Source organism: Marmota monax, unplaced genomic scaffold (genome assembly GCF_021218885.2).
Source record: "Marmota monax isolate L192 unplaced genomic scaffold, Marmota_monax_Labrador192_F-V1.1 WCK01_AAM20220418_F8-fsc00012, whole genome shotgun sequence".
Lineage (NCBI taxonomy): Eukaryota > Metazoa > Chordata > Mammalia > Rodentia > Sciuridae > Marmota > Marmota monax.
In genome coordinates this window covers 18,265,373-18,283,123 of record NW_026695227.1, presented here as the reverse complement: position 1 = coordinate 18,283,123, position 17,751 = coordinate 18,265,373, and the positions used below count along the sequence as shown (strand labels likewise).

Below are 17,751 nucleotides of genomic sequence, written 5' to 3'. Positions count from 1 at the left end.
TCTGATGTAAATGATCTCATGGAAAAATCCAGTGGTAGCTGATAAGGATTGAAAGGGGGAGGGGTCAAAAGCCCCAAAATTTAGTGTAAATAATAGAGGTAACGAACAGGAATTCAACCAGAAACCAAGGACACACTCAAGCTGGAGAGCCTGATAAGGACCTCACATCCCATCACTTGTCACGGTTTTTCTGATCCTCTTCCTTTGGTGAGAGCCATAACTTCTCCCTACGACCCAGTCGTCCACTCCACACCGGGAGAAACCTGCTTTGATTCTGGACCTGATCACTGTGGTCTGAGTGGGTATGCATCTGCTGGAAGTAAAGCCTAGGGCTTGAGACTTTTGGTCTGACAGTTGAATTTAGCTCGCATAGGGAATGTCTGTCAGGATTAAGTGTGTTTGCGGTGCTTAGAATTAATCTAGAATTGTTTGCTGTGAATGGATTATATCCATTGCAATGCCTAGCATTAAGGATTGTCTTTTTCTTGGTTAAGAACATATAGAGTGAAATTGTATTGAGTGAAAAAAGCATTAAAAGGGGAAGAAGCGCATGGACATTCTTTATTTCTCTCCCTCCACTGCATACATCGCAATTTTGCCCCCTCTCCACAGTGCTCTAGAAAAGAAACGCAGAAAGAATTCCACCTAGAGAAAGATGCTCCGCCTTTTTAAATAATTCCTGATTTGCAATCCTGTCGTCTTCCACCATGAAATGTTTATTGAGTTTGTTGATGGCGTGTCCTCATCTGCAAAATAGAACTAAACAATTCCGATCTCCCAGGAATTATAATGAGTATGGTTTGTTGAAACAAAAGCACGGAAGGCACATAGCTCGGTGCGTGTTTCATGTGACTTGCTCAGTAAAGTCACTCTCGGATCTTCTAAAATGCTCCATTTGAAGGCAGTGGAGTCAGTATCCAAGGGCGGGGGAGTGGGGATGTCCCCCAGTGCATCACCACGGGCATGGCCCAGCATCCAACGCATCCTTTAGCACTCGCTTTGTCAGGGGAGACTTCCTGACTCGCGACCTCGAGGCTGGGCTGAGCAGAAGGCTGAAAGTCCGGAAGCCGTAAGTCTGGACCTCCAGACAAACGGCGCTGAGCGATCCGCCTCGCCGCCCGCGGGTGGAAGAACTACGCCTCCCGTCGTGGTGCTCCAAGCTTAGGAATTCCCCACCTGCGAGCTCGGCTCCGAGCGCGCTCTATTCTTGCCCTCGAAGTTCCGGGCGTGGCCACGCCCCGAACACCGGAACCGTGTGACGTCACCAGGGCCGTAGCGCCGCGGGGCGGGGGAGTTGTCGGACCGCCCCCGGCCGGGTTCTAGAGGTCCAGGGGCCGCGGAAGAGGCTTCTGAGGGCCGCCGCGATGCCTCACGTGGGGTCGGTCAGTCAGCTCCTGGATCTGTGAGTCCACCCCGTCCCGCCTCCCCTTCGCGCCGCGCGGGCACCTCCTCCAACCGGCCGGGCCCTGCGCCGCTCTCCCTCCCGCCCCTTTCCCTATCCCGATCTCCGAAGAGGCCCCGCTCGTTTCTGTTCCCGGGGGGCTGGTTTGTCCCCTGAGGACAGTTGAGCAGAGTGGCCTGCTGGGCGGGCTTGCCATTCGGTCCTCTGCCCGGATGCTCCCGGATGAGGGTCCCGGATCCCCCCAGACTGGACCGCTCAGCGCCCTGGTGATTCCTGGCAGGGGCCGGCCTCCAACCGGAGCGAAAGCCTCGGTAGAACAAAACACTGACGAGCCCTCTCTCTCTGCACAGCCCCACACACGGAACAGACTGCAGTTGACTCCTGCAGGCAGTAGGTAGAAAGCGACTTAAAAGAGGGGTCCTTGATAGGGATTTCTAGGTTCAGCTCCGGGCCCTGCCCCTCACCTGCCGTGTGACCATTTCTGAACCTTTTCCTGTGTCCGAGCTCTTTATGTACAAAATTAGTACTAATAATAGTACCTACCTCAAGAAGTCCTGCTGAGGAATAAAATGTAGCGCATGTAAAGCCTTTGGAAGGATGCCTTGCAAATAATAAACACCATTGTTAGTCATTGTTGTTATTATTTTACACCGGAAATTGTGCTGGAAGTTGCAGTTACCGTGGCAATTGTGTCTCCATGAGCTTTTATTCTATTAATATTGCCATGTAAAAATTAGCTAAATGCTAAGGAGGACAATCTCTTTAATGTACTGAAGGCCTTCTAAAACAATGGGTGTTTTCCTTTTGTATTTTTTCCTTTCTTCTTTTTAGATATACATAACAGTAGAGTGTATTTTGATATTTTACACACAAGGAGTATAAATTATTCTAATTAGGATTTTTTTGGGGGGGAGGTACTGGAGACTTAACCAAGGTGCACTCAACCATTGAACCACATCTCCAGCCTTTTTTAGTTTTTATTTTGAGACAGGGTCTCCTTAAATTGCTTTGGTTCTTGCTAAATTGCTGAGGCTGCCCTGGAACTTTGGATCCTCCAGTCTCGGCCTCCTGAGTTGCTGGGATTACAGGTGAGTGCCCCCATGCCCAGCAGGATCCCATTCACATAGTTGTAAATGATGTGGCGGTTCACTGGTGGTGTAAAAACTATAGGATTTGACATTTTACATTATATTCCAGAAACTCTTGGCCCTCAATCATGCCACTTTTCATGAAAGAGAAATTAGATGGTTTTCCCTTGTCTAGCCTTACACCTGTAGAGAGTCTAATAAAATTGGGGTTTAATTTCCATCAACAAAGTCAGCTTAGGGTAATGTAGAGTGCAAACTTTGAACCAGGATGGAAGTACAGGCCTGTAAACCCAGCACTCTGGGAGGCTGAGGCAGGAGAATCCAAAGTTCCAGGCCAGCCTCAGCAAATTAGTAAGCCAGTATCTCAAAATAAAAATAAAGAAAAAAGGGCTAGGTATGTAGTTTAGTGGCAGAGAGCCCCTGAGTTCAAGCCCCAGTAGTGCAAAAAAGAAAAGAGTGTAAGCTTTTCCTGTAATCCCAGGGACTTCCTAATCAAAGGCAGGAGGATTCCAACTGCAATGCCATCCTGGACAGCCATGAAAAAAATTGTTTAAAAGGATAGGGGTGTAACTTAGTGGTAGAGCACCCCTGGGTTTAGTCCCCCACCCCACCCCACACACACAAAAAGTACAAGCTTTGAAGACAGACTACCTCAGTTTTATTCATACATCTAACATTTACTTGTTTTATAATCATGAACAAATGATATATAACCTGTCTGGATTTCAGTTTTCTCATCTGTAAATGGGTAACACTCATTGTTGTTATATTCTTTTGAACTGATATGAAGATTAAAAGCCAATATAGGTAAAGCCTATACAACAGTGCTTGGCACATAGTTAAATGTTCATTTATGTTAGTTATTATTTCCTGCCTACTATAGAAAGCTGTGTAACCAGGGATATGTTACTAAATCCTGACCTTTCTTCTAAAGTTCAGCTTAATTCCTATTTCCTATGCATTTCTAAGGGTTCTATACAAATGAGCCTCTGAACTCCAGCAACTACAATCACTGTTTTTTGTTTCCTTGTATCCACAATTCCTTAATTTGGGGAGTTGCCCAGAATTCAGTTAAGTGTGTATTTAAACAGCATGTGTGGCAAATGAAGCACTATGCTGAAGATTGTGGAAAATAACCCAAATAGAGGAGGTCTAATATTTTGACACAGGCATATAAATAATTATAATAAAGGTAGAACAATACCAAAAAAGACAGATTAACAAAATGTTTTGAAATTTCTGATCAGGAAAATAAAACAAGATTTGGAGAAAGCTTTGTATAAAGGGGATTATATTTGAAGATTGGCAGCATCTGACAGTTGGAAATTCAAAGAAATGCATCCAAGGGAGAATGGAATAATCAGATGTGAGAAGACCAGAAAGAGGTATTCCAGTTTGACCAGAGTACAGATTATGAATAGCAGAGTGTGAAACAAAGCAAGATAATTAGGAGTAGAATCCCAGGATGAAATAAGAGTATTTAATTCTGTAGCTATGGTGGACTATCAAAGGTTTGGGAACTGCACTTAGAGATTTAATAGGTAGTGTTGAGAATATGGAGACACTTAGGAAACTTGTAAGTCTTGGGAAAAGATAAGGAGAGCCCATACTTGGAGACATGTACAAAGTAATTCTTTGCATAATTATTTCTGGTGGTTTAGAGCTGGAATGTCTATAACTAGGAGAGCACCATGGAGAATTATGCAGCCATAAAAAAGTAGAGTAGATGTACATATTCATGTGGATGGAATTTAAAAGCATAGTACTTAGTGAAAAGAGAAAATAAAATAACAGAAGTCAAGAAAAATTATCTAAAACTTGGAAGTAAATCAGAAAGATGACCACATGACCTTCATTGTCATACTAGGATATTATCCTCCATGTAAGGAATCATATTTGCCCCTAGAGCCATAATTTGTAACCTTTTGAAGACAACTATAGTCTGAGACTGGCAGCTGGTCTGCAATCTATGTCTGGTTTGTGACAAAGTAAGGATCTTGACAAAGCGGTGAACTCTCTCTCACTAAGCACACTATTTAGTGCAGTTGATAGCACTATCTCCATAAAGGAAACAATGTTTGATTTGTTTGGTTTATATCTTTGCATATGCTCCTGGTCTCCTCACTGACTAGCACTTTTTTTTTGGGGGGGGGGTGGGTACTGGGGATTGGACTGCATGCATTACACGTGCTAGACAAGAACTCAACCACTGAGCTATATCCCCAGCCCTCGTTGACTAGCACTTTGACTAGTGCTGCCTTGGAGAACCCTTTGGGATTTTTGGTTTTGGGGTTCTTGTTGTTGTTGTTATTGTTTTGTTTTTGGTACCAGGAATTGAACACAGGGGCACTTAACCACCAAGTTACATCCCCAGCACTTTTTTAAATTTTATTTAGAAACAAGATTTCACTGAATTGTTTGGGGCCTCACTGAGTTGCTGAGACTGGCTTTGAACTCGCTATCCTCCTGCTTCATCCTCCCAAGCCACTGGGATTACAGGCATTTGCCACCTTTAGTTTATTTTTATTGGTGCATTATAATTATACATAATGATGGGATTTGTTATTACATATTCATACATGCATATGATATAGCAACATAATTTAGTCAACATTGTTCCTCATCATTTCTCTTTTATCTCCCTTCCTCTCTTCCCTAGATATCACTTCTTTTCTCTTTTTTGGGGGGTGGGGACAGGTACCAAGGATTGAACCCTGGAGCACTTAACCACTGAGCCACGCCCCCCCAGCCCTTTTTTATATTTTTTATTTTTAGAGACATGGTCCTACTAAGTTACTTAGGGTCTCATTAAGTTGCTGAGGCTGACTTTGAAGTCTCAATCCTCCTGCCTCAGCCTCCCGAGCCACTGGGATCACAGGCATGAGCCACCATACCCGGCTTCCTTTTGATTTTCATGAGATCTCCTACATCCACCTTTCTTTTCCTTTTTCCTCTCTAGCTTCCACATGAGAGAAAACTTATGACTCTTTCTGAGTTTGGCTTATTTTGTTTAACATAGGCTCTCAAGTTTCATCCATTTTCCTGCAAATGACACAATTTCATTTCTTCTTTATGGCTGAATGCAACTCCATTATGTATATATATCATATTTTCTTTATCCATTCATTGACAGATGCCTAGGCTGGTTCCACAGTTCAGCTATTGTGAATTGTGCTGCTATAAACATGGGTAGACATTTATTACTGTAATATGCTGACTTTAATTCTTTTGGATAAATAACAAGGAGTGGTATAATCATTTGGTAGTTCAATTCTTAGTTTTTTTGAGGAACCTCCATACTGAGTTCCATAGTTGCTGTGCTAATTTATATCCTCCCCAACAATATATAAGGATTCCTTTTCCCCATGCATCCTCACCAGCATTTATTGTTATTTGTATATTGGGGCAGAAGGTACTATGGATTGAATTCAGGGGGCACTTAACCACTGAGCCATATCCCCTCCTGTTTTTGTAGTTTATTTAGAGACAGGGTCTTACTGAGTGTTTAGGGCCTCACTAAGTTGCTGAGGCTGGCTTTGAACTCATTGTCCTCTTGCCTCATCCTCCTGAGCTGCTGGAGTTACAGGCATGCACCACTGTTCCTGGCTCCTTTTCTTTTTTATCTCTGTTAACAGCGGCAGCTTGCTGATTTCTGCTTATGTAATCTTGCTGTAGTAGGAACAGTCAGCAGCTGTAGTAGGAATCTGAGTCACCTGAGAAAGGAAGAAGGAATCTGGGCTGCTTGAACAGGAAAGTCTTAAAACCCTGAAGTCTTGTCTGTGCTGAATAAAAGATACTGAGAATGAAGAACTGTGCTCAGCCTTTGGAGAAAACTCTGCTTAGCACAGTGCTGAATAAACCTTGCTGTTCTATATCTCCAGTACTGGTTATCTCTTTCCACTGCTACAATTTTTGTAACACCTCTATGTTGGAAGATTTTTGATATATTTTCTTCTAGCATTTGCAGAGTTTCTGGTCTTATACCTAGGTCTTTGATCTATTTTGAGTTGACTTTTGGACAGAGTGAGAACTAGGAATCTGGTTTCATTCTTCAACAGATATCAAGTTTTCTCCAACACCATTCTCCAATGTATGTTTTGATATTCTTGTCAAGAATCAGATGGTTGTATTTGTGTGGGTTTGTCTCTGTATCTTTTATTCTGTTTCATTGGTCTGTTTTTATGCCAGTACCATGCTGTTTTTGTTACTATGGCTCTGTAGTATAATTTTTTTTTTAAATATTTTTTAGTATTCGGCGGACACAACATCTTTGTTTGTATGTGGTGCTGAGGATCGAACCCGGGCCGCACGCATGCCAGGCGAGTGCGCTACCGCTTGAGCCACATCTCTAGCCCCTGTAGTATAATTTTAATTCGGGCATTGTGATACCTCCAGTATTGTTCTTTTGGCCCAGGATTGCTTTGACTATTCAGGATATTTTGTTCTTCCATATGAATTTTTAGGATTGTTTTTGCTAGTTCTGTGAAGAATGCTTAGCTGGCTTACTGTTATGGGACGACCACTCAGAAAACACTCTAAGTCTGAATTTAAAGCAAATTTGAGAGTCTAGCCAGAGACTGATCCAAGTGACCCTATGGGGAAACAGCTCCAAACTGTCTGTGGCCAGAGTATTTAAGGAAGAAAACCACATCCTATGGAATCTGCAAGTTGCAAGCATGCAGGATACAAGGGCTGAGAAAGCAGTTAGCAGAACAGAAACAGACAACCACATCCTGGGTTTAAGTACAGAAAAACAATTTTTAAACATCTTAAAAACAACTTATATGACAGTTTCACACGGGAGTCATAAAAATGGAATCACTATGGCTATATTTACTTATACTTGCCTATAGCTATACCTTGTATATAACTATAATTCCATTAACCTATACTTATCTGTAACATATTAACTTATAGGTTTATACTTTTTACCTTACACTGTTCTTATTTCTAACAACTTAAATTCTGTGTTTTACAGTTACATGATTATCCTGCTATTACTTATGTTTACAGTTTAACATTATTCATATTATACTTCTTATTCTATTTATCAATATTTTATACCTATAATCTATATTGATTAGACTCAGACCATAACATTACTTTAAATTCCATTTTATGGGACCGGGGTTGTGGCTCAGTGGTAGAGCACTCACCTAGCATGAGTTCAATCCTCAGCACCACATAAAGATAAATAAATAAAGGTGTTGTGTCCATCTACAACTTTAAAAAATATATATTTTAAAGTCCCTTTTACCTCTTGTAAGAGCCAGCAACCTTGGGGATGATAAAAGCGTGACATATCCATTGAATACCTTGACTATTAGTCCATTAGACCTTTGCAATAAAAGGCATACCACTGTCAAACTGCAAGTGGTCTGGAAAACCAAAAACATAATTCATTTTATGTTGTGGCCAGGGTAGATGGAGTTGACTGATAAAACTGAACAGTGAAGCCATAACCTGAAAAAATGCCAACAATAGTAAAGCATCAGTGATAGCCTCAAAGTGTATGGAGGGGATATTAAAAGCTTGATATAGTTAGATTGTCAGGAGCATGAGGGACTGATACCTTATGCAACCTGACCTGTTTCACTACGAGACAAACACACTGACTTTTGAAGGGAGGCACAAGACTGGCATGCAGTGGTACCAGATACATGTAATCTTTACTTCATTCCCAGGCCATGGTAGTAGATATATGCTTTGTTGAGTATGAGGATGGATACTGGAACAGTGGTAGTAATGATGTATGTTTAATTAGCAGTTCAGTTCTAGTCCTTCCATTAAAGTATGAATTATTATGATATAGGACAGATGAGGCTATACACTGAAGGAATTTTCAGGAAGCAGGCTTATTTAAGCTACAGTGGCCTAGAGGGACTAATGCCTAAAAATCTGTAGATCCGGGGTCTGGAAATTCTTTCAAATTTATGGTTACATGACAGTGGGTGGTTACATGACAGTGGGTGGGCACATAACTGTTACTGTTTGTCCCATATTTTACACTAGACATAGGTTTCACAAGTTTTTAACCAAGAAAACAGAGACAGCATCTAGCACAGCAACAAGCTTGATTGTAAACTAGCTTTTACAAAAAAGAGAAACCTGATTTTATAACAAAGAGGAGGCTTCAAACCACAGTGAGCTCTCTGCAGAAACCCTATGAAATCCTGTTGACACTTTTTGTAAAATCTTGCTGACAAGAAGCTCTTGCGGGGAAGGAGGGTACTTGGTAGCTACATCAGTTATGTATACCTGTCTGTCTGCTGCTATTTGTTTCCATAATTCACAGTCCTAAAGAGAGTTATCTTTAATCTGACAGTCTCTTCTTCTAAGTGACAGACAAGGTGATTAGATTAATGGTAACAGTCCAAGAATCAGAAAAAAATATAATCTGTTGACTTTGGGAACATTGTCTTTATCTAAGGCAGATATTGGCAAACTTTGTTTGTAAAGGCCCAAATAATATAGTAAATATTTTCATTATGGAGGCCACTCAGCTTTGCCATTATAGTGTGAAAATAGCTTTAGTCACTGTATAAATGAATGGACATGACTGTGTCCCAAGAAAACTTTGTTTATGAAAGCAGGGAATGGGCCAGATTTGGTCTAGAGGTCATTACCCTGGTCTAAGACAAGAGTAACAGTTTACTATATACCTCAACTAGCCCATACTGCAGTCTGTTCCAAAGCCATCATTCAGTCTGGACAGCTACTGATTGATACCTAGTAAATACCTTCCACTTTCAATGGAGCCAGACCACCAGTATACTAGGCCCAGACATACATAGGAAACTCTTTGAGTCAAGAGCCCCAGTGAGCTAGTAACTTTGCTTCAGGTGATAAGAGTATCAGAGCAGCCCCAAAGTTTCACTGTTTTATATTAAAATAGGATTCCACGAAGTTCAGGTCAATTGCTTTCTTGAATATGCCATTTAATACCTGTTTGGTTCTCCCCTTGTTATGTGCAGCGTCCTAGTTGATCTACCCAAGATACTGATATCAGACTAAATAGCCACAGCTTTCATGTACAGGCATTCAGTTACAACTGAAGCTTATAAGCTGGTTAATAGCCATCTTAAAAAATAAAGAGTATGGGGCTGGGGTTGTAGCTCAGTGGTAGATCACTCGCCTACCATGTGTGAGGCAATGGGTTCAATTCTCAGCACCACATATAAATAAATGAAAAAATAAAGGTCCATCCACATCTAAAAATATATTGATTTAAAAAATAAGTAAAGAGTATATCTCAGCATGGTGGCACATACCTGTAATTCCAGTGACTCAGGATGCTGAAGCAGGAGGATCACAAGTTCAAGGCCAACCTGGGAAACTGAGTGAGTCCCTATCTCAAAATGGAATATAAAAGGGCTGGGGATGTGGCTCAAAGATAGAGTGCCCCTGGTTTCAATCCCCAGTACAGGTAGTAATCTTATATTTGAAAAGGGCCTGACTGAATGCTTCTACTGCTTAAGTCATTAAAGCTGTGATTTCCCCTTTTTCCTGAATTTCTTAGGAGAAGACTGGAAGATAACTTGGAGGGTAAACTATCTGGTACTTATTACTTCTTTACAGGTGGCAGTCCTGGAACAGGAGAAGCCACTCTGACATTGATGGACCAGGAAAGTAAAACATATGAACACCAGTTACACGGGCATCAGTGAAAACCATAATAGGATATTTGTAACAGTGGACCACTTCATGCTTTGAATATAGGCCTTGCTGCTCTGCCACTGAGGCTTATTTGAATGGACATGTTTTTTTTTTCTCTTTTCTTTCTTCTCCTCCCAACCTCAGGGAAAACAAGACTACTTTTCTTCCCCATCCTAGGCAGAGGTAGCTGTCCTTGAGCACACACCCACCATAGGAACAAAAACAATGTAATTCAGACTTCAGGGATGGCATGCAGGACAAGGATGAGCTTTTGGTAATACACTGATAGAGCCAAAAAATGCTACCCACAAAGCCACTTTAGCTTCTTTTCCCCACTGAGAACATTACCCAGACACTATCAGTTGAATTTGGGTGCCATTTTCTGCTAAGGGATCAGAAACCAAGAAGATTAATGTGTACACAAGAAACAAATTAAAGCAACAGCCAAGAGAAGACTACCCTTACCCAACTGGGAGTGTGGGAAATGCAGTGGTGGGAAAGGCTAGCTCGCAGAGGATGGCAAGGATAATAAGGATACTTTTTCTTTCCCTAGTCCCCACCACAGGGTTGTTGCCTGAGTAAGGACATTGCTTCCTCCTCAGGATACCTCTCAGCAAGCATAAGGGCCCAGATGTCCTTTTCGCACTGCCCTAGCAAACACTGCTGCATTTTACCCCACAGTCTTAGTAATTTTGACCACCCCTACACCCAGCATCCTGGCATTCCTCACCAGTCACATAGAGCTGTGGCAAAAGCCAGGTACTTAAGCAGCTGGCTTTGCACTATTAGGTGAAGCTTTGCTTTCACTTTTTGTTTTGAGACACTTCCACCTGTGGCTCAGTCACATGAATTGCTAATGTTTTTGGTTCAAATACTAGGTCATCACTTATGACATCACTTATTTCAGCATTAGAATTTAATTGCTTTAAAACCCATGCTCATATTACCTTTAAACTGGAGCCACATGGTTTGCTACCCAATTCTAACAGCATCCCTTTTTCCTTCTGTATGGAGGAGAGTGAACAATAGCCAACACAACATTAAGGCAGCTTGTTTTATTAACAAGTAAAACAATAGAGCACCCTTTCTCCTTCTGCCTTTACCTAACTCTAAGTGACAGCATTTGACACCAGATCCAGGGCATTTTCTCAAATCCCCAAGCTGTCCCACAAGATCCTTGACTTTCCTCTTCAATAAAGTCATGTTTCTATCAGCATCCATTTTTTCACTGCCAGACTGTCAGATCTGGGATTTGATTTTATATTACACAATAAATAGATTAGGGTGTAACTTTGTTTCGTGGAGACTAGCAGAAGAAACAAGATTCCTAGGTTAGACAACAAAAATTTTTACTCAGAACAGCAAGCACCAGGAGTATTAGCATGTTTGTTTTAGTCATCCTTTTACATCAAATCTTGCATGTCTGCACATGTTGGGGATGCATTACAGGAGAGAAAAACTGACTTTGGTTGGTGAATACCCTATTTTATAACAAGCAGTGAGTAAACTTGCCTTTTCTCTTGGGGGGAAACAATATCTCATTTCTCAGAATTGTTTGCTACTTCAAAGAAGGTTTTATAAATATGCTCAAAGAACAAAAGGATCCAGCTGGATGTGGTATCACATACCTGTTATACCAGAGACTCAGAAGGCTGAGGCAGGAGGAGCATACGTTTGAGGCCATCCTGGGCAACTTAGCAAGACCCCAACTCAAAAAGTAAAAAGGGTTGGTGATATAGCTCTAGAGTGCCCCTGAGTTCCACCCTCAGTACCATAGGAAATTAAAAAAAAAAAAAAAAAATATATATATATATATATATATATATATAGTTGGGTATGGTGGTACAAGCCTGTAATCCCAGCAACTCAGGAGGCTGAGGTAGGAAGATGGCAAGTTCAAGACTAGCCTCAGCAACTTTGTGGGAACCTTAGCAATTTAGCAAAGCCCTGTCTCAAAATAAACATGAAAAGGATATAGCTTAGTTGTAAAGTGCACCTGGGATTAATCCCCAGTCCCAACAACAAAAGAATCATGATAAAGGAAGTAAAGGGGGAAACAATTTAGTAGTGTCTCCAAAAGGTAAATATAGAATTACCACAATTATACTCTTAGGTATTCCCAGGAAAATTTGGGTATTCAGATACTTTTTTGTGAATATTCATAACATATCACATAGCCAAAAGGTAGAAAATAATGAATCAATAAACAATATGTGGTATATCCATAAAATGGGATATTATTCAGTCATAAAAAGAGTGGAATATTGATATAATGGATGGATATAATATGGATGAACCTCAAAAACATTACACTAAAAAAAAAAAAAATTTCCTGTTAGGCTAAGTAGAAGCTTTTGACAAAAATCAAATAGGTGGTTGTCAGGTACTTGGAAAACAGATAAATGTGGTTGACTCTTTACTAGGTAAGAGTTTTCTTTTAGGATGATAAAAATGTTTTGGAACTAGATAGAGATGGTAGTTGGATAACATTATGAATGAATAGATGCCACTGAATATTATGGTTTACAATAATTGAGTATTATGTGACTTTTACTTCAGGCTTTAGAAAGAAAAGAAAGAAGCAAAACAAGGTATGATAACAAAGTCTTATCAAATAGATCAAATCAATAAAGAGAAATTTTTTTTAAGAACCACACTACATTCTGGCTGGGCATAGTGGTGCATGCCTGCAATCCCAGTGGCTCAGGAAGGCTGAAACAGGAAGATCAGGAGTTCAAAATCAGCCTCAGCAACCACAAAATGCTAAGCAACTCAGTGAAACTCTGTCTCTAAAAAAAATATAAAATAGGGCTGGGGATGTGGCTCAGTGGTTGAGTGCCACTGAGTTCAATCCCCAGTATTAAAAAAAAAAATATATATATATATATATATATATATATATATATATATATATATATATATATTGGGTATATAGCTGAATTGGTAGAGTGCTTGGCTTGCATGCACAAGGCCCTGGGTTCAATCCCCAGCAACACACACACACACAGTATAATAACTGAAATAAAACTCACTAGAGAGCTTAGTACAGTGACATATGCTTGTGATCCCATCTACTCAAGAGGCTGAGGCAGGAGGATCACAAGTTAGAGGCAAGCCTGGGCAATTTAGCAAGACCCTATCTCAAAATTAAAAAGGTTAGAGATGTAGCTTGTGGTCAATGGTAGCACACTTTCCCTGGGTTCCTCCCTAGTACTGGGGAAAAGAAAAAGAAATTTTACAGACTTTTTGGAAAACACTCTGACGATATATGATAACATATCCTAGAAACAATAGTAATGTTCATTAGGAAGAGAATAACTAGCCAAGCATGGCAGTGCACGCCTGTTATCCAGCTGCTCAGGAGGCTGAGGTAGAAGGATCTCAAGTTTAAGACCAGCTTCAGCAATTTAGCAAGACCCTGTCTCAACAAAGGGAAAAAAAAGACTGGGGTGTAGCTCAGTGGTAAAGTGCGCCTGGATTCAATCCCCAATATCTTCCCTCCCTGCCAGAAGTATACACTGTTTTATGAAAGAGCTAAGTACTAACAGAAATACTGATAAATGTGGGAACCAGTACAGGCATAGTGTAATTTATTACTTTGTATTTGTATTTCAGATGCCTTTGGTGCTTCATCGAGAATATTTCCAGATATATCACAGACCTTAAGCCTTTGCCTCCCAGCATAAAAGATAGACTGATTAACATAATGAGCTTGCAGGGGCAGATAACAGATTCAAATATAAGTGAGGTAAGAGTATTCACAACTGTAAAGCAATTCTATTTTACTGTTAAAATATGGTTTTAGAGTCTTGGAGCAATGATATATAGTAAGATTAGTATATAGTATGAATAGAATGGTATATAGTAGGATTAGTAAAAATTTTACAATATAATAAATATTTCCAGTATTGGGGAGTACTGGGTACATAGCACACACACCTGCAATCCCAGCTACTTGGGAGGCTAAAGCAGGAGAATTGCAAGTTCAAGGCCAGCATGGACAATTTAGCAGGACTCTGTCTCAAAAAAGTAAAAGGATTAGAGATTTCACTCAGCAGTAAAGCATCTCTAGGTTCAAACCTCAGTACCAGAAAAATAAAAAGGGCTGGGGATTCAGCTCAGTGGTAAAGCATCCCTAGATTTACATCCCCACTATAAATGAATAATAATAATAAAGCATTGGGATTTTTTTTCCCTCCAGATAATAAAAATGCCCATATGTTCTTCACTATTCTTTCAGTTACTTCCCTTATCTTCATGATGCTATTACTCTGTATATCTATGATTTTAAAAAGTTTAAAACTTGTAATCAAGACTTGGAATAAGAAATACATGTTTCATCATAACTCCAGTTCACAAATCACACTTATGTATACAAGATGGTGAGTAGTATGCTTTGGTATTTTCTATTTTATTTTATTCTATTTTTATCTTGTTTCATTTTTTTTTTTTTTTTTTTTTTTTTTTTTAAACATATTTATTTAGTTAGTTAGTTATTGGCAGACACAACATCTTTGTTGGTATGTGGTGCTGAGGATCGAACCCAGGCCACACGCATGCCAGACGAGCGTGCTACCGCTTGAGCCACATCCCCAGCCCCTCTTGTTTCATTTTTAAAAATATTTATCACAACCTACTAAATTGATTTTATAATCTACTCATAGATAATTATCAGCAATTAAAAATCACTTTTCTAGGGCTGAGGATTTGGCTCAGTGATAGTCTTCTCACCTACCATGTATGAAGCTTTAGGTTCAATCCCTAGTACCACCAAAAAAAGAAAAAAATCACTTTCCTGAACTAGTCCCATTTTTCTGGATACCTCACTTTTTCTTGCTAATTTCTATTGACTCCTTTACCCTAAAACCCAGCTTATCTTCTGGACATATGTGCCTTTTTCATTGACTTTTTTATAAGTGAGTATAACAAGGACCTCCAACCTGAATTAATATTCCAGCTTTGCCACTTTTTCTTATATGGACCCTTGGTTCTCTGAACTGTAAAATGGAAGGTAAAAGTAACCACTTGTAGTGGTTTTATGAGGATTACAGCATTTCAGAGTTGAAAATGTGTTGGGTGGAGAATCATATGAACTTAAAACTGAGAGCACGACTAGGTCAGTAGAAGTGGTAAAGGTTGGTTGTTTTCTTTTGTTGAAAAAGAAGGTTCATACTTTTTTACATTCAATAAATAATTAACTTTCTGAAAGATTATATAAAATTATCCTTTTGCTCTGTTCTTTTCCATGTGTTAAATATAATTCAAAAATATTTAAAATAGCTGGGTGAGGTGATACAGATCTGTATGTAATTCCAGCAGCTCAGGAGGCTGAGGCAGGAGGATCAAAAGTTTAAAGCTTTCCTCAGCAATTTAACAAGGCCCTAAGCAATTTAGCAAGATCCTGTCTCAAAATAAAAAAGGAAAAGGGCTGGGGATGTGGCTCAGTGGTAAAGCACCTCTGGGTTCAATCTCTGGTGCCAAAAAAAAAAAAAGTTAAAAAAATATGATTGTTACACAAATAGTAAACATGTGCCAACAACATTTTAAATACCTCATTAGTAAAAGAACTAGTAGAAATGCAAACTTAATTCAAGAGTATTCAAGAAACTGATACCCACTTCTCTATGCATAAACAAACAAGACTCAAAGAAGCTGAAGTCAATTTACTATATTAGATATAAAATTAGAAAGAGTTGGCGCTGGGTATAGCTCAATGGTGGAGTACTTGACTAGCATGTGCAAAGCCCAGGTTTGATCTCCAGCACACTTTAAAAACAATATTAAAAATTAAAAACATTGAAAGAAAGGAAAATGTCTTAACAGAAAAATAAAGTTAACCACTAAGGCTGTCTTTTCTACTGAACAGAAACTTTTTTTTTTTTTTTTTTGGATGGTGGTACTGGTTATTGAACATAGGTTCACTTTACCCCCGTTCTTTTTTTCTCTTATTTTAAGACAAGGTCTCCCTAAATTTCTGAGGCTGGCCTTTAACTTGTGATCCTCCTATCTCTGCCTTTTGCCTGGGATTAGAGGCCTGCACCACCACACCTGCCTGAACAGAAATCTTTTTTTCCTTTCCTTTTTGGAACTGGGGATTTAACCCAGGAACCTTACCCAGTCCTTTTTATCTTGAGACAAGGTCTCCCTAAATTTCTGAGGCTGGCCTCAAATTGTGATCCACCTGCCTGTGCCTTACTTGTTGCTGGGATTAGAGGCATGTGCCATCACACCCAACTGAACAGAAATCTTAGTGAGCTTTCTCTATTTCTCCAAAAAAAAATTTGTATTTATAAATTTTCTAAAAGTTATCATCTTACTTTACAGATTTATAAAATAATTAGAATCTTTGCTTCAATTAATAGTAAATAGGAGATGGAATAATGTAACATTTTCCTGGATATTCAGATGACTATTGGGTGGTATTATGGGTTGAATAGCACCCTACACACACACACACACACACACACACACACACCCCACACACACACACACAAATACAAAAGTTGAAGTAACATCCAATACATCAGAACATGAACTTATTTTGAAATAGGTTCTTTGCAGATGTAATTAGTTATGATGAGATTATACTGAAGTACAGTGGGCCCCAAATCCAATATGACTAGCATCCTTATAAGAAGATGACCACAGAGTCACTGTGTGAACACCATAAGAAGATGGAGACAGAATTGGAGTGTTGCACCTGGAAGTCAAGAGTGGCAAGGATTGCTGGGCCTTACCAGAACCTATGAGAGAGGCATGAACAGCCTCTCCCTCAGAGCTCTCAGCTCTACTCTGCTGATACCTTGTTTTCAGATGTCTAGCGTCCACTACTACAAGAAAATAAAGTTCTTTTGTTTTAAGCCACCCACTTAGTGGTAATTTGTTTTGACATCCCTAGCAAATAAACCTAGGTTAGCTTCTCAGACAGTGCTATTAAAGGTGGTGGAAGCCAGGAGCAGTGGTGCACACCTATATTCCCAGTGACTTGGGAGGCTCAGGCAAGGAGGATTCCAAGTTCAAGGCCAACTTCAGCAAATTAATGAGGCCCTCAGAAATTTAATGAGAACCTGTCTCAAAAAATAAAAAGAACAAGGAATATAGTTCAGTAATAAAGTACTTATGGGTTCAATCCCCAGTACTAAATAAATAAATAAAATAAAATTTAGTCTGAGGCTGTAGTTCAGTGGCAGAGCACTTGCCTAGCACGTATGAGACACTGGGTTTGATCCTTAGCACCACATAAAAATAAAAACAAAACATGCTATCCATCTATAACTGCAAAAAAAAATTAAATAAAAAATAAGACTTTTCAAGTTATATATGTGATTTTTCTTATTTATTTATTTATTTACTGGTACTAGGGATTGAACCCAGGGTGACATTCCCACCCTTTCTTTTTATTTTTTTAAATTTTGAGACAAGTTCTTGCTAAGTTGTTTAGGGCCTCACTAAGTTGCTGGCTTGGAACATTGATCCTCCTGCTTTAGCCTCCTGAGTAACTGGGATTACAGGTGTACTACACTGTACCTGGCTCTATGATTGTTCTTAACAACTGTTTAGAATAAAGAATGTATTTTCAACACTTGATCACAAATGACCCAACTC

General features: G+C 39.7%; 1 protein-coding gene across 5 annotated transcripts in view; it reads left to right on the top strand.

Moving 5' to 3' along the window:
• The first annotated feature begins 1,246 nt into the window (after positions 1-1,246).
• Positions 1,247-17,751, top strand: part of Amn1 (antagonist of mitotic exit network 1 homolog) — a 38,512-nt gene continuing 22,007 nt past the window's right edge. Inside the window, exons 1-3 of one of the 5 annotated variants that reach the window (XM_058576137.1) lie at positions 1,303-1,404; positions 2,416-2,490; positions 13,762-13,894. In XM_058576137.1, the coding sequence (XP_058432120.1) occupies positions 13,853-13,894 (42 nt within the window). In that variant the 5' untranslated portion in view covers positions 1,303-1,404; positions 2,416-2,490; positions 13,762-13,852. Of the gene's footprint in view, positions 1,405-1,772; positions 1,797-2,415; positions 2,491-3,737; positions 3,876-13,761; positions 13,895-17,751 lie in introns of those variants that run through there. The other 4 variants (XM_046435983.2, XM_046435984.2, XM_046435985.2 and 1 more) reach the window with 4 other exon arrangements.